Raw genomic sequence first — 21,613 nt, 5'->3', positions numbered from 1 at the left:
CCAGCAGAAAAGGGGCCACTGTCATCCTGCCGCCCCCAGGAGCACTGGACGGCTGTGAGCCCCTCGCTGGCCACCAGCGCTTGCTCCACCGATGTAGCTTTGATCCTTCCAGGCCCTTCCACGTAACTAATAGCCGATGTATAAACAGGGCAAGGCGAGGGAAGAAAGAAGGACTCCGCCCTTCTAAGTAAAAGGCGGAAATGTGGGCAGTACGGTAAGTGTGGGCCTCCTTCGGCTCTCCCAATCAACCTAAAATCTAATTCCAAATTGTATGTGTGTTCTCTGACACCATCAATTTTTCCATCCATATGTTTTCTCATGATTCAGCTTTTCTAACCACTTAAAATCCACCTTTCCGGTCTGCAGGCTTGCCCTCGAGCAGGTGGGGGTAGCTGGCGAGTCGGAGGTTTGGGGGTGACGACAGAGTGACGTCACGGGCCGCTCGCGCCTCCCTCCTCCGAGACGAAACTTCCTCTTGGGGTTTCCTCTGTATCTTCCTAATTCTGCCAATCGAGCATGTGTTTACCATCTCCTAGTCCATAGATAAATAACCAGCCGCGTCATGCCCGGGGAGGTAGCCCCAGAAAGTGGCCGGGCTCCGTGTAGCCAGGTTCGTTTGGCTTTGAGAAGCTCTCGGCGGCTGAGACAGCCCTGAGCCCGCACTGACCTCACAATGTGGGACAGGAGGCCCCCCTGTCCGTAACTCTCTCTCTCTGCCTCTGTTTTTAAGGCATCACGAGCCTGCTGGCCAATGGCGTGTACTCTGCTGCATACCCACTGCACGATGTAAGTAACCTTGACACACGGTTTATCTCTGTGTCACTCGGTTCCCCAAATCCCAGGGAGCTCTAATTATCCTGTGGTCACGGCTTCCTGCTTGGCTGTCACTGTAAATGTCAACCATACACAGGCCTTCCTTGTTCCCCTCGTGGGGACGGAGAACTTACACACAGGGCCATCTTTTCTTGCAGAACAATCTCAGCAAGACAGGGGCATTGTGGCAGTACCCTGCCGTGGCTGCACCTGAACCTCGCAGCCAGCTGGTCCACCCAGTGTTTTCCCTGGCCGGGCTTCCCCACCCCCACCCGTCCTGGCCCTGGCAGGGTGACCAGGGCTCTGTGTGTGTCTATTTCTGCAGAGAGAGTGGCCAGCTTCCTGAGCCGGCTCTGCAAATCCCACTGGTATCCCCCTGACAAATATAGCCCGTGGCTGTGCGTTGGCTCGGGGTGGAGGAGAGAGATGATTGTCTTCTGATTGTCTCTATGGAAACAGAGACCCAAGTTCAACAGGCCACCAGGCGTGGGCTGTGGGGCCTGAGCAGTGTGGGAAGCCCGGGCAGAAGATCGCTGGAACTTTCCAAATGTGCATTACTGCTAAGACTGGGAGCCAAGAAGCAGGAGAGATGCGGGGACAGGCCTGGGAGTCCGGAGGCCCAGATTCCAGTCCCAGCCACTCTCTCTTGTTGGCCTTGGGCAGAGGCAGCGCCTTCTTGCCAAGTCTCAATGTCCCCTTCTGCAGGTCAGGAATAATCACTTGCCCCGTCTGATTGCCAGGCTAGCAGGGGTGTCAGAGGGAACGCAGATAGGACGGGGCTTTGAGGAGACACCAGATCAGATGAACACCGGGTACCCGAACAACACGGGACGGTGCTGCCAGATGATGGTTCGGGGGAGGCTCCCCCAGGCCACGACCCTCGAGGAAAGATGCCCAGCTGCTCAGCTGCCATCTTCTCCCCTGCAGGGCCTCCTCCTGCCTGTAGGGCCAGAGAATTGGGACCGACCGACCCTGCCTCCTCACTCTGTGCCTCTGCTCGTGCTGTTCCTCCTGCTGCTGGCGCGTCCCTCGCTGCCCCTCCCACAGGCAGACCGAAGCACCCACCCCGGCCTTCCTGTCCTGTTTCCTTCATCCCTGCACAGCTGATTTCTTCCTCCCTTCCCTGGGCTTCTGATGCTCTCTGTACTACAGAGACACCACTGTTTGGCCACCTTTTTGTGTGTGTGCCATCTCCCAGAAGCCCTGGCACTCCACACTTAGTAGGTGCTCAGTGAACACGGTGTACATTTGGCTTGGATTGAGTCAGGTTGCTTCGGCCAGTGACCTGTCATTGGTAGATGTTTGCACGGCAGGGCGGCAGGGCTCAGACCCCGTGGGTCATGGCCACCACTCCCAGCCTCACTCGTCTGTCCCGTCAGACTTTCCTCTAGTAGCTCCGGTGGTTTCATCACTCAGGCCCGCTCTGCCGGGAAAGCAGCCCCCCGCTCAGAGGAGGCAGGCTGGGGCCACAGCTCTGCTCCCGAGACTTGAACCATAGAAGCCGAAATGTTTCAGGGCCTCCCGCCTGTTTGGAGTCAGCCCTTTAAGTCTCAGAAGGGAGAGGGGAGGGGTCAACAGTCCTGCGTATGCTGTGTGCAGAGCACTGTGTTCAGGAGGAGCTTTACCTCGGCACAGACCTGAGACTCAGAGAGGATTAGTGATTTGCTGAGGTCGGAGCTGGAGCCAAGAGCCATCCCTGGCTGCCACTCTGCTGCTCCGTCCCCTGCTGTATCACCGCCTCTTCCTTCCCCGAGGCCAAGTGCATCCCTCTTCCGGGTCTTCACAACTGCGTTTGTCTTAGGACTGGATTCTGTCAGCACTTTAAACGGACTGGTGCGAGACTCCCGATCGCTGGCCCACCGTCAGGCAGGCAGTCTCCCAGAAAGCATCCCCAAGGCCCACGCAGGCAAACCCCCATTTGCGATCACCATGGTGCCTTACGCAGCCCTGGGGAAGCCTGCAACGCTGGCGGGATCTGTTCCCGTTTCCCAGATGGAGAAACTGAGGCTTGAGGAGCTCAGGCAGCTTGCCCAGGAGCACGCAGCCAAGGAGGCATGGAGCCCCGAACCTGGCCTGTGGGCTTTGGGCGTACTTTAGGGTATACTTTACGGAATTTTACATCCATAGATTTCCTACGCAACTGAAGGGCATCCACGCTGTTCAGCACCAAAGTTGATGTTTACATACTGGGGGGACGACTCATTCTGAACCGAGTCCCGTGTACCCTTAACCAGCACACTGGCAGAAGGAGGCTCGGCCTCGCCGGGGGCGGCACGGTGAGGCCGTGGCCACATGCTGTGTAGTGCTTTGCATTTCCCTACATCTGTCTTCCTCACCGTGCTGTTGTCCTATGTCACTGCTGTTGCCTTCGGTGCACGGCCCAGAGCACCACCCCACCCCCGTCCCGAGCCCCCTGCATTCATCCGTTCATAGGAACATCTGCCAGGTCTACAGCCTCACCACCCTGAACCTGCCCGACCGCGTCTGCTCTCGGAAGCTAAACAGGGCCGGGCCTGGTTAGTGCTTGGACGGGAGAACATCTGCCAGGCAAGGTGCTGGGTGCCGTTGCCAGCCAGATAGCAGCCTGATGGGACCGTGCCCGGACGGGAGCTGAGTGCTCCGAGTGAGACCCTTAGAAGCCTCCTGTAATTAGAGTGTGGTGTCTGCACGGAAAGGACTTTGGCATTTAAGTTGGCTGCTGGGCGGCTTTTGGCTTCCTTCCTGGTTGACATCGACCCACCCGAGGTGTCCAGTGAACAGACCTCGGTGAGGCCCAGGCTTTGTCTGCCCGGTGAGCCTCTGCCCTGGGCTGCGGCACAGCCTCTCTCCTACTGCTCCTCCTTAGTTGTTTGTATCAGTTTTGGGCTCACTTTCAACTTTTGGGTCCTTCTCCTCTTCCTTTGGGTTTAGAGGTCGGGATCAAGTCCCAGGTCTGACCACACTTAGCTCAGGAAAGTTGGTTTGCTTCTTTGAGCCGCAGTGTTTCCATCTGTAGAATGGGAGTGTGGGACCCACTGATCTCAACATGCGGTGACTGTGTAATTTGTTGTCCCTCCTGGGGTGCTCCGGAGTGGAATGGGGGCCCGGCACTGGGACAGTCCCAGCAGAGTGGCCATATGTTCACCCTACAGATGCGATTCTTCCCCCCCACCGAGAGCCCCCTCACGTGCGTGTTTCCAGTTCCAAGGACCTGACCGTGGGTCCTGTCCTGGAGTCCCCTCTGTGCCGAGGAGGGGGGTGGCTCGGGCAGTCCGGGTGGGGGAGGCTGGCGGGGCAGCCAACAAGGACCCGCGCAGCACTTTCCATCAGAAGGGCAGGGGTACCTGGTGAGCTTCACGCTCTGTGTGAAATTTTGTCCCAGGATTAATTTGTGTCACCAAAGGGTGATGGAGTTTATGTTTTGAAACACTGCAAATCTGAGCCGCTCACAAGCTCCGTCAGGTAATAAGGATTTTCCTTTTCTCTTTCTAAACAGGGGGACTATGAAGGTGAAAACGTGGAGTTCAATGACAGGAAGGTAAGTTGACTCAGGCGGCAGTGGAAGGTGGCTCTGCGGGGTCCGTAGGGGGCCCGGGCGGGTGGGCCACCGCAGGGCCTCCCCCAGGGCGCTGGCTGCGGGGCGGGCAGCGGGTGTCTGTCGGGGGCACCACTTCCCTCCGGGTTTCCAGACAAGCCGGTGAACTCTGTGTAGCTGCCTGGTTTTCCTTTTTCTCATTCGCGGAAGCATCCTTGGTAGATGGTCCTAAACGTGAGGACGAAGGGATGTCCTCCCCGGGGCCTGCCCCTTCCACACTGTCCTTCCGCCGCTGAACCCGCAGGGGTTAGCACTCTGATCTTACCGGACATCCGCAGCCACGCCTGTGCCTCCAGCAGTCTCCGCTGGCATTTGGCCTCATCCCTCACGGCTCCGGGTAAACTTGGGCTCCGCTGTGGCCAGGCCCGTAGAGTCCCCAGCAGCACACTGGGGAAAGCTATTCGATGGGGTTCAGTGAAATATTTCTCAAACTCACCTGACATGGGACCCTTTTTACTGGAGATGTTACTGAGCTGGTGTCCCACAGAGCACACTTTGGGAAACACTAAGTGATGTTTTGTCCTTTGGTGGCCATTGCTAGTTTCCACACTCTTCAAGCACCTCGCTCCAGGCAGAGGGTCGCTGCTCCTTCCACCCGGCTCCCCAGGAAGCTTTGGGCAGCTCCCCAGACAGCCACATGCTCTCCCCACCCCCACACACTAGGAGGTCGTTTCCTGCCCCACCCCACCCCCGTGTCCACACCCGCAACCAGCTTCCCCCCCCCCAGCTTCCATGTCCGCCCGCCAGGGAGCGGCCCTCTCTGGACCCTGCCTGTCCTGCCCTGGCCCCCACTGCTGACCCCTCTGCAGGTGGGGGGTGGAGTCACTGCCCTGACAGCCTCACAGTGGTGGCCTTGTCCCAAATCCCAGGGGCCAGGACCTCTGTGTATGGAATGTTCTTCATTTCAGCCTCCCTCCGGCCCCTCGTACATGTTTTTAAACCTTTGGTACTTGATACAACTTGCCTGCCGCCCGGGAACCCAGCTGAAGATACTATCTGATTTAGCACAAAATTACATATTTGGTTATTGTTAGTGTAACATCTGGCATTCGTCTGAGACCCTGTGACTTGCAGAACTCCCCCATCCGATCCCGTTGGAGAAGCACCATCCCCTCCACGGGCCTGCCCTGACCAGCTCTGGCCTCGCAGTCCAGCCCCTTGTGTCCGTCCACCCCTCTGTGCCCCTCCGCCCCTTGGCTGACACCCTTCCTCCACCTAGGAATGTGCTTTCCATGGACACCAGCAAACCCCTTCTGGCTGAACTCAGCCCTCTGAATCATGGGCCCTCTGCCCTGTCCCCCCACCATGCTGCAGCCACACAGGCCGCCTTTCTGATCTCAAGACCGTTTGGCTGACGCCACGTCAGTGCCAGGACTATCTCAGTTACTTATTTGAGAAATACTTACTGGGCACTGCTGTGTGCCAGCCCAGCAAGCACAACTCCAGGTCTATCCAGGCCCAGTGGTTTCTCCTACCTGGAATGCTGCCCCCTCCCCACTTAATGTTATATCCCAGCAATGGGTACAAGGCCTGGCCCATGGAAGGTAGTCAGGGAGTAATGACAGATGGATGGGTGAGTGATGGATGGATGAGTAGATGGATGAATAGATGGGTGAATGGATGAGTGGATGGGTGGATGGGTGGATGGATGGGCGGATGGATGGATGGATGGGCAGATGGATGGATGAGTGAGTAGATGGATGGGTAAAGGGTAGACGGATGGATGGATATGTGGGTGGGTAGGTGGGTAGATGGATGGGTGGATGGGTGGATGGGTGGATGGATGGATGGGTGGGTAGATGGGTGGGTGGATGGGTAGATGGATATATGGATAAGTGGGTGGATAGGTGGGTGGATGGATGGATGGGTGGATGGGTAGGTGGAGGGATGGATGGAAGAATGGATGGATGATGAGTGAGTGAATGGCTGATCAGGTTGATGAGTGGTGGTAGATGGATGGAAGGAAGAAAGGAAGGGAGGGAGAGAGGGTCAGATAGGTGTTTGGGTGCTAACTCAGAGCCTTGGAGAACTTCTTCTCATCCTCCCGTGGTAGCTCCACACGAAGTGGCCTGGTACTGGTACTTTGCCTTTCCGGTGATACAATCTGTGGCTTTTCCATTATTGCTCCTGCAAGTGGCAAGCACCAGACCCCAGATACCTCACAGGACAGAAGGAAGAGTGCAGCCAAGGCCATATCTCTGTGCGGAGCGCGGGGGGTGGAGGTGGGATGTGTAAGGAAGAGGCATCCGGGCTGAGGCTGGGCACAGCCGTAACATCATAACCATGGGCCTGATCTGGGATCACAAACATTTGGGGGCCCTTGGGGCGAGCGCTCTTTCCCTCTGGGCTGAGGGTGGTTTCAGACCTACACAGAACTAAACTCTGGGTGCCCAAGGGACACGCTGAGGACTGTATTTGGACACGGCTGGAGGGTGCTCTGGCGGGCAGGGCAGTGGCTGCTTCTTCCTGCCAGGGCTCTGGAAGAGGAGGTCAGCTTGGGCCCTGTAGGGCAGGGGACAGCCAAGACCCCTCAAGAGGGGCTTGCTGGGGTCAGGGGGGACTTACCCCAGGTGTGGGTTGAGGTCTGCTCCATCGCTGTGCTGGGCTGGGAGCCACAGGGCCCGACCTGTAATTAATTAATTCATTCATTCGTTCATTCATCCAACAATTACTGAAAACCTGTAGCCCGCCCCAGGCCCTGTTTGAGGCACAGAGGATGAGAAGGAGAACCAGACAGAACTGGTCTTCCCGTGCCTCCATTCTAGGAGGACGGCACGGGGCCAGCACCTACTGTAACCAAGGGCTGTGGCAGTGCCATGCTGACCGCGTGGGCCCCAGCAGGAGGTCTAGTGGGATCCTTCTGGGGTCCAGGGGCTGAGCCACCTGCCTGGCCTGGCTCTGCGGCCCACCCACCCGGTGCCCCGACGCCTCCCCCGTGCTCACCCGGGCTAGGTGAGTCCTTGGACTTCTCCCGACGGTAACAGCAGCATCCAAAGTTTGATTTCTTTGCCCTGACAGTGCAGGGTGATTGATGCTCTCCTCTTGGCAGGAACGAAAGTCCAGAGATCAGGTGGTTTGTGTAGAAAGCTGGGGCGGGGCTGGGGGGGTGGGGTGTGATCTGTCCGCCACACCTGTCAGAGGATGGTGGTGAGCCTGCCAGGCCCTTCCCTGCCCGTGTAGGCCTTAGTCCTTTCTCTGTTTCTGCCTCTTCCTCCCTCTCTCCCTCTCTGTCTCTCTCTGTCTTTATCTCTGTCTTTGTCTCTCTGTGTCTCCCTCTCTGTCTCTCTCTCTCTCTCCTTCTTTCTCCCCCTTCCTCTCTCCATCTGTCTCTGTTCCTCTTCCCAACCCCGCCTCTCCTCTCCCTCTCCCTCTCTTCCTGTCTCCTTCCCTCCCTCCCTCTCTGTGTCTGTCTCTGTCTGTCTGTCTCCTGACCCTTCCTCTTCCTCTCTGCTGCGTCTCCCGCCTGCCTGTTGTATAGACCAGTGACTTGGTTCCAGGGGAGGGGCGGGGGTGCAGGTTGGTGGTGCCGCCCTCCATTTCCAGAGCTGCAGTTCAGCTTCATCAGGGTCTGCTGGCTTAGACCCCGCTGTTTACACAGCAGAACTGCACCCTTTTCGTCATCGTCTGCACAGCCAGATGCGCGGTGCAGGGCAAGCATTCTGCCTTCTGCAAATCACTAACCCGCGTGAGCCGTCTGGGTTTCCCTGGTGACCGGGAGGAAGGACAGCATCTTTCAGTGTGAAGGAGGAGACAGGGCTGGTGGAGGGGTCTGCCCGGGACCAATTCCTGGCCTCTCTCCCCTCAGAGACAGCCAGGGGAGGCCTGAGCATCCGGTTCTTCACCACCAGCGACCGGCCTCGCTGCTGTTCTTTCAGAACCCAATCCCACAGAATACGTCCTGTGTGTGCTGCGTACAGAGGGACTTTGAACCAAGAGGAAGCCACTTTTAGAGCAGAGCGGGCAAAACCCAGGGTTTTGACAGCAAGGTTCACTTCTAACTTATAAGAATGCATTTGGCCTTTCTGAGTTATTCTCCCCGCTGCTTTTTGGAGGCGTGTGTGTTGCCTTTTGATGAAACGCAGCACTTGCATTCTCTGGAGCCCCAAGGAAAGGGAGGAATTCTCCCGAGGGTGATGTCCGGGGCCCCGACTGCCTGGTCCGTGGAAGCTGAGCCCTCCCAGTGAGCCTCCTGCGTGCCTTTAATTTTCAAGGACTTGCCTGAAAAAGTGTCTGTGGGTAGGAAGCCACCCCGTTGCCTCCGGTCTTCCAAGTCAGTGAGCGAGAGTCTTAGGCAGTGCGGGCTGCCAGAGCAAAACACCGCAGGCTGGGGGCTTCATCAACAGAAATTTATTTTCTCACAGTTCTGGAAGCCAGAGGCCCCTCCCGTTTCTGGGGAGGGCTCTCTTCCTGGCTGGCAGACAGCCGCCTTCTTGCTGTGTCCTCACGTGGGGGGCAGAGGGCAAGCTCCGGCCTCCTTCCTCTTCTTAAAAGGACAGTAATCCTGCTGGATCAGGGTCCCACCTATCGTTCATTTCTAGGGGCAAATCCAGCCCTCGCCGGCCCCTCTGACCCTCCGCAGGGTGGCACAGAGGTCTCCCCGGGACCCGGCTTCCCTCCGACCGGCTGGGTGACCTCAGGCAGTCTCAGCCCCTCTGACCGTTGCTGTCCTCGGCTGTGGGGGAGGCCGGCAGCTTCGAGGTGCTGTGCAGTGAAACGCCCATTTGCAAATTCCGGGACTGCGCCCTTCACTGTTGAGTTTGGGTGGGGGCAGTGATGGTGCACCCCGGGGTGCTGCTCCCCCCTGTGTCAGCGGGATCCCTGTCGCACCCAGCCCCAGATGTCCCCAAAGGAGAAGCCCAGACACACTGGTTCTGTCAGACCCGAGACGTCTCACACCCATTTCCTGGCCTCCGGGGACTGGGAGCAGTGACGGCTCTGAGGGGTCCCCTCGCCCCTCACCCATGACCTCGGACTCTCGGTTTGGGAGGTGCCTTGGCCCAGGGAGCGGGCTGCAAGCTGAGGGGACGGGCAGCCGGCTTCGCCTCTGGCCCCTGGTGGGCAGCTGGCCCCTGCCCACCCTGCCCGGTGCCCGCCGTGGGGAGGGAGTGCTGATGAGCCGGGGCTGTGCATTAAGTTGATGAAGCCTTAGCTACCCACACGCGTGGGATTTTTTACCCAGCAGTCCTAACACAGCGGCCTCCAATCCCCCAAACTCATTACCGTCCCTGCCGAGGCCTGGGGGGGAGCCGGGCGTGTGTCGGTTTCATTTATTTCACTGAGCGCTGTTAATCAGACAGCCCATCTCAGGAGACAAACCCCACGCTATCTTTGCATCTGTGAGGTTTATTGTTTTTTTTTTTTTTTTAATTGGTGGTTTTGTGCCCTTTCTGAGGAATGGTTTGGTGTCCTTCCTCTTGCCGGCACTCAGCCAGCTCTCAGTACGGGCTTGTTGAATGAGTGAGTGATGTAGCTGTGGGCTGAGTCCCCGGCAGCTCTGTGTTCCGGGGAAGTCCCCTCGGAGTGTCACCTCTCTCCTCACCACTGCCTCTCCCCCAGCTCCTGTACGAAGAGTGGGCGAGGTACGGCGTCTTCTATAAGTACCAGCCCATCGACCTGATCAGGTAAGAAGGGCCCCGGGCAGGCCGGAGCCAAAGGCTGTGGGAATCGAGTCCCTAGTTCACGTCAGCCGATAAACGACCCTGTGCATTTCAACTGCCCCGAATATCCAGTACCTGGGAACCTGTTTGAACTTGAAGAGCTTGTGTAGGAAGACCCACAGCCTCCCCGCAGGCCTGGCAGCCTGGGCCAGTGTTGGTGAAGCAGTTTATTCAAATCCCCCAGAGGGCCGGGCGCGGTGGCTCACGCCTGTAATCCTAGCACTCTGGGAGGCCGAGGTGGGCGGATGGTTTGAGCTCAGGAGTTCGAGACCAGCCTGAGCAAGAGCGAGACCCCATCTCTACTAAAAATAGAAAGAAATTATATGGACAGCTAAAAAATATATATAGAAAAAAAAAAAAAAAGTAGCCGGGCATGGTGGCGCATGCCTGTAGTCCCAGCCACTCGGGAGGCTGAGACAGGAGGATCACTTGAGCTCAGGAGTTTGAGGTTGCTGTGAGCTAGGCTGACGCCACGGCACTCACTCTAGCCTGGGTAACAGAGTGAGACTCTGTCTCAAAAAAAAAAAAAAACAAATCCCCCAGAGGACGGGCTCTTGCCCGTCACCTTCACGTCTGCTCCTAAATTCTCCACCTGGGCTGGCCCCGCCGGGTGGCGGCATTTCCTGCATTGTGGTCTTGAGGGGAAGAAAAGAGCTGCCTCAAAATTTGTAAGAATTTGGCCTCTCCCAAGAGGACCTCTGTCCCCATGGGGCAGGAAGGAGGGGCGACCAGGTTAGGCAATGTGTCCTGTGGGGACTTGCAGGGACTGGGAGCCTCTGGTTGGCCTGTGGAAACGCTTTAAGCCATCAAGGTGCCAACGACGCTTAGTGTGAGGAGTGACTGGTTTTCTTGGCACCTCCATGCTGAGGTTCGTTCCAGTCCTCATGCTGAACAGGACTCGGAGCTGAAAGCCTCCGGGGGAAATACGTCCGCACCCACCAGCGTGGGCTGTCACCAACAGAAAGGCACCCACCTTCCCGGGGCCCAGAGGAGAAAGGGACAGGCATAGGGAAAGCAGAGGGCACCCCAGGCCTGATGGAGCGGCCCCGAGCCCCCCTTCTGCCTCCTACTGGTGGCCCCTGTTTGAATGGGTCCTTGCTGGGGAGGGCACCTGGCGTGGGCTACGACGAGAGTCGGCTTGTCTCCGTTTGACTCTGCCCCTGTGGCGCAGGAAGTACTTCGGGGAGAAGATCGGCCTGTACTTCGCCTGGCTGGGCGTGTACACCCAAATGCTCATCCCCGCCTCCGTCGTGGGCATCATCGTGTTCCTGTACGGCTGCGCCACGGTGGACGAAAACATCCCCAGGTAGGCAGACCCCGCCCCCGGCACACGCCCCTTCCCGGGAAGGCGTCCCGCTCCTGCCGCTCCTGCCGCTCCAGCCGCTCCAGCGCAGAGCTCCCTGGGGCTCTGGCCTCTCACACCGATTCCTGCCCACGTGCTCAGCGCCCGGGAATCTCGTGCCACGCCCAGCCTGTCAGGACCAAAGGCACCGTTGTCCGAAGGGCTCAGTCGCCATCTAGAAGTGTGGCTGCCCTTTGGGCCATGGTCGTCCTAGGATATGTTTTATTGTCAAAAGAAGACATAAATATCTGGCCCATTTTCATTCTTTAGAAGGTTTTTTGGGTTTGCTTCTTCCTTTTAATTTTCGGTCATTATGCGACCAGAAAATTCACGGCTTCCTGGCGTGCTCAGGAAGCGAGACAGATGAGTGTTCTGAGACCTCTGTGCGGGCTGGCGCTCAGGAGCTGTGTGGCAACTCTGCCCTGCCCCCGTCCCCTCCTGTTGTCCCCGCGGCTGGGGACACGTTGCAGGAGCAGGGCCGTAACAGAGGGTAGCATCACTCAGCGTACTCGGGCCTTTGCGTGTAGCTCTGCTCTGCCTTCCTCTGTGCACGGCGCCTGTCACGCATAGGGGAGCTCTCCAGACCCTGGGCAGCCCAGCCCCATGGGTGGCGTGCAGTTCTCCCCAAGTGGCAGCCAGGACGGGAGTCAAGCGGCACAGGTTGGAGAACTTCACCCTCGGGGGACGGAGCGGCCCCCAGCCTTCTGTGGTGGTGCCTCGATGCCCCAGCGCTAGCCCAGAGATAGCCACAGGCCTCAGCCTCGGCTGGGACACTGCGCTGTTCTCCGTGTTCATCAAATCGCTCCACCGGGGAAGTGAGACCCTGAAAGTGAATCGAGCTGGCCCTGAAAAGCCCCAATGTATCAGTCCGTTATTTTCCTAACGACTCTGCCAGGCGTCTCCAAAGCAGCGCTGGAGTTTGGAAAATTCTTCCGCAGTTCCGGCGAGCCTCTGCTGGGGAAGAAATGTCTCTCGGCACAGAAAGACCATATCCAGTCAATTTCTGTTGAAATGATGTTTTCACACATGAATAACACCTAAACTATTCCACCCCCGGAATCAAAGCTTTGCGGGAATCTGGCTTATCTGCCCTGGGTGTTATTTTGGTCCTTGGCTGGAGAAAGCCTGTCCCTTTGTTTGCTGATGTGATGTGAGGTCACCGGTACTGGGGCTCAATTGTGGTAAAGATCAAAGTAGCCCAGACGTGGTGGGGATTTTAAGGTGACTTTTGGCTAAAAGAGCTCAAAGCTGGAGGGAAGTGACCAGTGAAAGGCGGGGAGTCCCCCTGGCCCCTGGAGGAGGCTGGGAGTCTCCAGCTTCCTTCCTTCCTCCTTCCCTCGGAGGGCGGCCTCAAGGCTCGGCCAGCCGGAGTGTGGACGCCCCTTGGTCATGCCAGCTGGCTGGCCTTCCGTCACGTGATCGGACATGCCAGCAGCAGTTACTCAGGATCCAGCCACGGCGGGACACAGACAAGGCCAGCGCCGAGGCCTCTGCCCCGGTGTGCACATCCCGTGGCGTCCGTCCTCCCCGCCAGGGCTGCTGGAGGCCAGCGCCCAACCTGGTGCCACTGGCCCTCGTGAGAGACAGACCTCCCTGCCCTTTGTCTGCATTGTGGTGAAGGTGGTGAAGCAGGAGGCAGAGGGTTTAAAACCGGCAGGAAAAGGCTTCTGGCTGGTGGTGTTTGCTTTGGAAGCCGAGACTGGCCGGGAGGCGGGCTCGGGGGCCACAGGGCTCGGGGGCCACAGGGCTCGTGGGCAGGCAGGGGTACTCCCGGGCCCTCCGTGTCCCCAGTCCCAGCCCTTAGGGCTCCAGGCCACCCTCAGGCCAGGTGGTCACTGTGGCCCTGGGCCACGTGCTGATCACTGGGAGAGGGTTGCAGGTCACACCCAGCTGGGGACGTCCTCCCTCACGCCTCCTGTCCCCTTCTGCTTCCCTAGAGAGGCCCTCAGAGGAGACAAGACTCAGTGAGGGTCAGCACCCCACAAGGCCAGCTCCTGGGCTTCTGTTTAAAATCACTGCTGTCGCCAGGCACTTGGTTATCCCCTCAATAATAACAACGTGGGTGACCTCGTGTGTGTCTGAGGTGTGCCAGGCCCTGTCCCAAGGGTGCCGCACACATCGGTCTCCATCCTCCTGACAGCCCAGTAACACGGGCTCTTTGTTATCAACACCCCCATGCTGCAGACGGGAAAACTAAGGCAGGAGGAGCTCGAGTCACCTGCCCAAGGCCACGCGGATCACAGACGCTGGAGCTGAGTGTCAGACCCGTAGCTGGCTGGGCCCAGAATGCACACTCCCTGCGCCCGTGTTTGCCGCTCGCCTGCCACTCCCAGCACGCTCCCACATGCTCCCGCACACGCACACACACGCCTCCCAGACGCCCCGGACAGTGGCCTTGGCTGTGGTCAGTCCCTCCTTCATCTGTCCGTCTTCAGTGCCACACAGGGCCTGGTGCGTACAGTGCACACGTAATTGTTACACGAACGTTTAGCGACTGTTACTGAGAGCAGAGAATTAAGCCAGAGTACCCACAGCGCCGGGCACAGAGGAGGGTCCCATAGAGCCTCGCCGCAGACGTTTATTAAACACCACCTGCTGTGCATCAGTTCATGTGTAGGCAGAAATTTAAAAGGTAAAATAAAAACAAACAATAAACCACCCCCTTCCGTGCTCTCCCAAATAAGCATCCAACCTCTGGGAATGAGCCTCCAGCTCCGAGCCGTGCCCAAGGAAGCAGGAGGGAGAAGGTTCTGGGCAGGCCTGAGCTGGCAGAACCTTATTCTGACCCCCTCCTCATTTTCCAGAAAGGCCACAGGACTTGGCCAGGGTCGCAGAGGGCAGGCATAGCAAGCTAGGACCCGGGCTGGGCCACCCAACCTCAGCAGGGAGCCCCCGCGTGGCCTCTGGGTGGTAGGTGAGGGCCGTTCAGTGCAGGGGCCCTGAGACAGAGACCAGGGTTCAATTCCCACTCTGCTGTGTGGCCCTGAGGAAGTGGCTGTCCCTCTCTGGACTCATTATCTCATCTGTGGAGATGGGATTGTACTAGCCCGCGGTGCTGGTCCAGGCCAGGTTGGAGATCCACGCAGGCCAGTGATGCGGCTGCTTCTCACGCCACCGGTGGCCGTGAAGCATCGGTGTGTTTAGAATCTGCGGGCGAGAGTGCGAGTGCTGAGGAGGAGGAGGTGGGAGACGGGCCTGGGCGCTACAAGGCTCCGCTGTCCCGTCCGCGGCAGCTGGTCCCAGCCTTCCCTGTCTGCTCGCTGCACAGGACCCACCGGTGATCGCTGGAGGGCTGGGTGGGACCTGGGCTTCTCCTGGAGGCGGCCTGAGGACAGGCTGGGGGTGTTGCTGCCCGAGTGTCACCCCAGAGGCGAATAGTCCCGGGCCATCTCCTGCCACAAAGTAAGCCTGGAGGGGTCCACGTCCAGGGCTGGCTACAGGGGCTGCAGGGCCCCGTGCAAAATGGAAATGCGAGACCTTTGTCCAAAACCCATGATGCGCTTTAAGGCGGCAGCAGTGGAGCATTAGACCAAGTGTGGGCCCTTCTGAGCTCAGGCCGGGGGAGCAGCACGAGTCGCACCTGTGAAGCTGCCCGGGTAGCAAGGAGGGACAGGGCATGGCTGACGCTGGCCTCATCGTGGCCACTATGGCGGGGACCTAGGGGACCCTCACCAACCCCCAACTCGGGCTTGGCACTTCCTCCCAGCCCAGAGCGGCACCCAGGCAGCGCTGCGTCCCTGTGGCCCAGCAACTGCAGACCCGCCCTCTCTTCCAGCATGGAGATGTGCGACCAGAGACACAACATCACCATGTGCCCCCTTTGCGACAAGACCTGCAGCTACTGGAAGATGAGCTCAGCCTGCGCCACGGCCCGGGCCAGCCACCTCTTCGACAACCCGGCCACCGTCTTCTTCTCCGTCTTCATGGCCCTGTGGGGTAAGCAGGGCCTCGGCTCGCTGGGTCCCGGGGCAGCAGTGACTCTGGGTGGGCTCCTGTACGTCCCCCGTCTGTCTCCGTGAAGTCCTCCGCAGGCAGGGTTTGCCAGGAACAAGCACGGAGGTGGGGGCCGGTGGAAATGACCCCCCATTTTGTGCTCAGGTTACGAGGGTCTGTGTTGCATCAAGACATGCAGAGGGGTTATTCCGAGCCAGCCCCGGGGAAGCTGGGAGGGGGGATGCTTTGCTCTGAGACACCCCGGGACCAGGGTTTCTTGGCCCAGGAAGGGCAGCTGATATAGAAGAGGGAGGCCAGCTCGGCTTCCTTCCCAGACCCCACACCCTGTAGGGAAAGCTGAGCTGGGCCAGGGCCTAGGCCGGCTCTGTTAGAGCCTCAGGGCTGCTCCATGCGCACATTCACAGGTGAGCAGCTGAGGCCCAGAGGGAGCTGGTGGCAGCTGCCTGGGGTCACTCAGCTCCTGAGCAGCCACAGGGCTCCACTGTCCCCCACACCTAAGGCAGGCCCCTCCCCCTCCAGGAAGACTCCCTAATCTCAGCCCCCCTCATGCCCGACTCCAGCTTTGGGCACATGGAGGTTGGTAAGTGGCGGGGGAAAGCATTTCTGCAGGCGGTTTTGGTTGAGCAAACGGTACCATTCCCACCTCTGTGGCCCCGTGTCACAGCCTTTGCCATTTGGGGATTTGGGATTCATGCAGTGGGCAGCCATGTGCTGAGCTGTCCCCAGGCCCAAGCACCATGCCGGGCACCCAAACTCAGGCCTGTCTCCAGGGCCCCTGTCTGGTAGGAGATGGGCCCAGGCACAGGGAAGGGTGGGGACCCTTGGGGAAGGGAAGTCAGGAGGTCTGCCTGGAAGAGGTGTGGGGCCCTTGAGCTGCATTCTAAAGATTTTTTGCCACACGTGGAGTTGTAGAGTCAGGGTCAGTGGCGGCAGAACTCTGGGAAGGGGACCTACCAGAGAGTGCGAGAGAAGCCACTGGGAGCCTCATCGTGCCCCCCTTCCCTGGCCCTGTGAGTCCCCAGTTTCATCCCAGAAGTTCCCTCTTTCCTTGCTTAAATCTCTGGGAGGAATCCAGCCCCCAAACTCCCAGTCGCTACTTCTCCAAGTAAAGGGCCTCTGATGGGGACAGACGTTGGTAATTCCAGAGGCCCCCAGCACTTGGTGTTGGCCGTCGCCGTATCCCCATGAGTCCAGAGGTGCTGTTGGGCTTGGCCAAGCGGTTTCATCCGAAGCACAGGAATATAAATTGCCACCCCCACTCTCCGAATGTGAACAAAGGTTTAGAAGGTCCCTGGAGAAACCAGCCTTCAGGTCCTGGCCCTCCCCGAGTTCTGCCCTCCCTGGCATCGTCTCGGGATTTGGAAGGACGCAGCCATCTGAGGGCCCCGGCCCACGTCCTTCTCTAAGCCGAGGCTCCAAACGTGTCCTCCGTCGTGGGCCTCCCCAGCGCCGTGCAGTAGTTCCGAGGTGCACGGAGCCGGGCACCCCCCGCAGGGAAGCACTTGGGTTTCAATTCCTCCTCCTGTTACGAGCACCGCCTGCTCCTGGGAGCTGGGTCTGGGGAAGGGAGCGGAGAGGCAAGGGAGCCCGGATGAAGAATAAAACATCCCAGGCTGTAATTATCGTATTGCCAGCTCGGCGCACCTGGCAGTGAGAGGTCTCTGTGCTAAGCGCTTGCGGTGGCTCTTGCTTTGGGAGCGTGAAAAGCTCCGTTGCAGTCTGGTCACTGCAAGAGCCTCTCACCCGGGCCTTCTCCTGGGAGTTCCTCCCTTGCCGGGTCACCCCTTGAATTTGTCACCATCCTGGTTGTTTGGGGAGAGACCCAGGAGAGTCTGGCCCCTCGCCTGCCGGAGGCTCTGGGCCTGGCCCTGCTTCCCGAGTGGCAGAAGCTCTGGGCTTGTCACTCCCACTTGTCTGAGCAAAGTTTCTGGGCCTGAACGTCTAAAACCCAGTGGTTCTCAAACTGGGTCCCCCAAGCCTCTGCCCGGCTCCCTACCAGGTAAGAGGTTTAAGCCAGGACCAGGGTTGAGGGGAGAGACGTGCCTGGCGCCCAGCCCACACTGCCCACCTGAGAGTGACTGTTGTGAAACCTTGCAGCAGGCGGGCCTCTCTGGCCTCACCCTAGTCCCAGCCCTAATTTAAAGGGACATCAGTCCTTTTGCCCATTTTACGCTTGAGGCTTCTGTGTGGCTGTGTAGGATGTCTTCGAGGAAGACGGGAGCTCCTCTGCTGAGGTTCGAAACCTCAGCTGGAGCCCACAGCCCTCTGTTAACAAGCAGGGACCCCGGAGACAGCAAGGAGGAGGGGTGTCCCAGCAGTCATCGTGGTGGCGATAATCACGCGTCAGCGCTCCCACGGAAGCTGCGTTCTGACCCGTGAGGACGGCCGGCCATGGGCCACGCGCTCGGCTCCGGGTGCGGGTGCGAGGGTCTGGGCAGGGCAGGGCGGGGGAGGCGGTTCCAGCTGGAGCTGGAGACGGACGCGTGCAGAAATAAGCATGGCTGCGGGATAAACGCCGTCGTCCCGCTCCGTGGGCAGAGGCGTTCGCCCTGCTTTCCAAACGAGGCTGAGAACGGGAGTCGTAGGTCACCAGCTCAGCTGGTCAGGCGGAGACTTCCAACGGCGAGCTCCGTGCCGGGCTGGGCCGGCCAGGGAGGGGCGCGCGCCTGTGCCGGGACGCCTCGCCGGGGCCACCGCAGAGCACTGGGAGGTGCTCTCTGTGCGTGGCCTGAGGTCATGTGGCTTATGGGCAGATTCCCAGCTCCAGGCTCCAGCTCTGGGTGTTAATTTGGGGATCAGTCGTGTTATAAATTTAGAGCAGGTAGCTCCCAGTCACTGAGCTGCAGTGTGTGTGTCGACGCGCCATCCTCCACCCCTCCGCATCCCGCGCCTGGGAAGTGTCCCCGTCTCACAGACAGGAAACCGAGTCTCCCCTGGCAGGGCCAGGACCTGAACCCACGTCTCCTGGGCCTGAGCTCCCTCCACAGCCTGCCGCACCTGCCTCTCGGACCCCTGTCCATCGGGAGCCATCTCCCGACACCCCCCAACCTCCCTGAGTCCCGGAGACCTCGGCACAGGGGGGTTCCTCCTGACCTCCCCTCTCTGACCTTAGCCTGGAGGTGCTGGGACGGGGACACGCCTGGCTGGGCACCCATTTCCCTGCCCCGAGCTGGGAATATTCACCGCCGGCCGGGCTGCTGGCTTGGCGGTTTGGGCCAACTGGATAACTGAGCCGGACTGGCCACATAGCAGGATGGTTAGATTTAGTCCAGCGGTAACGGAGCCGGCTCCTGAGCCCGGCTCAGGTTCAAATCCCAGCTCTGTCACCTGCCAGGCCTGCGACCTCAGGGGAGTTTCTTCTCTCTGGGCCCAGGTTCCCCATTGGTAAATGGAGACGGTAACAGCACCTACCCTGCAGGGTGGCTGGGAATGCGGATGAGTCACTGTGTGAAAGGCACAGGCTGTGCCTGGCCGGGCCTGGGGCCGGTTGTTACGTCTCGCTGGCTGTTACGAGTGAGCCCTTGCTTTCTAAGAATCTGAAGACACAGCCCAGGCCCTAGAGACTGAGGCTCATAACCTCTCACCTTGTGCCCGGGGACCTCTGTCAATCATGTGACTTCATCCCCTTCGGAGAGCTGCTATGTGCCAGGCATGGCTGTAAGCCTCTCCTGTGTACTGGTTCATTCACCCCCAAGGTGGCAAATAGCCCTATCACCCCATTTGGCAGATGAGCACATCAGGGCAACTGCCCCAGGCTTACACAGCTAATAAGAAACAGAGGCAAGGCTGGAACCTCAGCATTCTGGTTCCTGAGCCCAAACACTGGGCAGCAGGTTCTGCTCCCTCTGCCTGCGTCACTGTCTCTGGCTGGCCCGTGAGCATAACATGTGTCTTGCTTATTCCTGACTGCATTTCCTTAAATATGTTTTCTCCCTGTCTGTCTCCACAAAAACATGCCTCCTTCGCCTCCTGACCTGCACCGAGGACTGACTATGTGCCAGGCCCTGGGTGAGGAGCACTGCACAGGCTCTCTCAGTAATCCCCACAACAGCCCCAGAGGCAGGTTGTGTTGTTTTCTCTGATGAGGACGCCAAAACACAGAGAGGTTAAGTGGTTTGCCCAAGATCACACAGCTAAGAGACCCGTTGACAGATGTCACAGATCCGCACCCTGTCATGTCTGCCTCCAAATCCAATCGAGTACCCTGGTCCCACCTCCCGTCCAGACGTTCCTGAAGCCCCCGTTATGTGCACTCTTGGGGGAGCAGAAATTTGCCATGAGCCAGTAGTGAGGGGTGTGGAGGCGAGCGCTGCTGAGCTAGCCGGTCCCCACAGGGCTGCGATGACAGTCATTAAATTCCCTGCACCCCTCCGGACGAAGCCAGCTTGCTCACCTAGCGGTTCAGTGTTGAGCACTTACTGCTCTGCACCCTCAGCGCACCCCTCCCCAGCAGAGGGTGGCCTCCTCCGGGAAGCTGGGAAAGGGGCAGATCTGTGCCTGGTGACTCAGCCAGACGTTTCTGTTGTTTGTCTCACGCCTTCCCGGCTCCACTTCCACCGTGGGAGACACAAATGCATCTGTCAGAGAGTCAAGTGCAAGATCCGTCTGCACGCTGCCACGCAGCGGAGGGGAGAGTCACGGAAAAGCCAAACCGCTCCCCTGAAGCACTGGCTCTGGAGAGAAGGGATTTGTCATAAATGGAGACAGAAATGGCAGGGAAGGGCCTGCTGGCCCAGAGGTACCTGGGCCGTCCCCCTCCCCGCCCACCCGGGAGAGGGTATTGAGGGTAGCGGTGAGAAGACAAAGCCTGTCCCTGGGCCCTTTTCACACTAGCTGTCAAGGGCAATTAGCAGAGATCTCTTGTTGTGTTTTCTTAATCCCTTATTCAATTATTTGTTCTTTACTCTCAAAGGGATTATTTTCCCTCTGCTGTTTCTTCTCCCCTGCGTCCTTTCTGTTCCTACCTCCAGCTGTTCACGTTGCTGCTCCCACAATTGCAGAGAGCAGCACGAGCCCGCCACTGCCTGGCAGCCGGGAGCCTGGCTGTCACCGCCCGCAGGGGCTCGGGCTCGAGTGGCGGATGAGTCACCTGCAGCCCGCTGTTTTAATCTCTGCTTCCACTCCGCAGGGTCGGCCTTCCTGAGCTGGCGTGCTGATCCTAGAGCCCTGGGCTTGCTGCTGCCTGGGATTTCTGGCATTTGAAAGCCTCCAATAAGATGTCACATTGAGCAACTTTGAGCCCTATTTAGCTATTCGCTGGGATCAATTTTCTGAAATTATAGCATAATAATGGGGTTTTAGCTGCTTGTCAGTTCGACACAGAACAAAGGAGTTTATTTGATTTGAACTCGATTGCAAAAAGCTGGAGAAAGACGGTCCCAACTTTAATAAAATGTCGGAGATGTGATTGGAGCCCCTCTGGGGGCGTGCTTGCGATTTTGAATGGAATTGACAGTCACCCAGCTGAGCCACGCCCAGCCAGGAGAGGAGGTCGGCAGGGTGCAATTGTCTGCTGGAATTAAACTTGTTCAGGGGACAAATACACAGGGTGCCAGTGACTCAGGGTGAAAATGAAGGGCTGGAGGCCTCTGTGCCACACCCCACCCCGCCTCCACTGTGGACTCGTGTGTGGGGAGAGATTTCTTCCACCCGCCACTCCCCAGAGACCCACCTCTGACCTCCGGGTCGTGAAAAGGGAGTGTGCCCCGTGTCGGGAGCCGGGCGAGTGCGGGCGGCCTCTGTTCCCAGGGGGTGTCTTAGTCAGCCTGGGCTGCCATCCCCTATGCCGTTGTGTGTTCTCACGGTTCTGGAGGCCGGGAGTCCAAGCTCAGGGCACCGGTGATTCGGTGTCTGGCGAGAACCCCGTTCCTGGTTCCTAGACGGTACCTTCTCGCCATGTCCTCACGTGGTGAAAGGGACAAGGGAGCTCTTTGTGGGGTCCCTTACACAAGGGCCCTAATCCCTTTCATGAGAGCTCCACCCTCATGACCTAATCACCCCCCAAGGCCCCACTCCCTAATACCATCACTTTGGGGGTGAGGATTTCAACATATGAATTTTGGAGGCACAGGAATATGTGATCTATAACAAGTGACAACAAGAAACTAATACACTAGATAATTAAATAGAATATATAGCATGATGTGCATCTTAGCTAAGGCTGCTATAAAAAGTACCACAGACTGGGCGGCTTAAACGGCAGACATTTATTTCCTACAGTTCTGCATGCTGCTGAGAAGTCCAAGATCAAAGTGCCAGCCGATTCAGCTTTTA

General features: G+C 58.7%; 1 protein-coding gene across 6 annotated transcripts in view; it reads left to right on the top strand.

Moving 5' to 3' along the window:
* The window catches only part of ANO1 (anoctamin 1), a 153,862-nt gene that overhangs the window by 95,508 nt on the left and 36,741 nt on the right, over positions 1-21,613 (top strand). For 4 of the 6 annotated variants that reach the window (XM_069471717.1, XM_069471716.1, XM_069471714.1 and 1 more), the window contains 5 exons: positions 731-786; positions 4,289-4,330; positions 9,944-10,008; positions 11,216-11,350; positions 15,162-15,322. In XM_069471717.1, the coding sequence (XP_069327818.1) occupies positions 731-786; positions 4,289-4,330; positions 9,944-10,008; positions 11,216-11,350; positions 15,162-15,322 (459 nt within the window). Of the gene's footprint in view, positions 1-148; positions 215-730; positions 787-4,288; positions 4,331-9,943; positions 10,009-11,215; positions 11,351-15,161; positions 15,323-21,613 lie in introns of all 6 variants that reach the window. The other 2 variants (XM_069471712.1, XM_069471715.1) reach the window with 1 other exon arrangement.

Source organism: Eulemur rufifrons, chromosome 6, assembly GCF_041146395.1.
Source record: "Eulemur rufifrons isolate Redbay chromosome 6, OSU_ERuf_1, whole genome shotgun sequence".
In the NCBI taxonomy this organism is placed as follows: Eukaryota; Metazoa; Chordata; class Mammalia; order Primates; family Lemuridae; genus Eulemur; species Eulemur rufifrons.
Note: the sequence above shows the minus strand (reverse complement) of the source record. Positions and strands in the feature narration are given on the sequence as shown.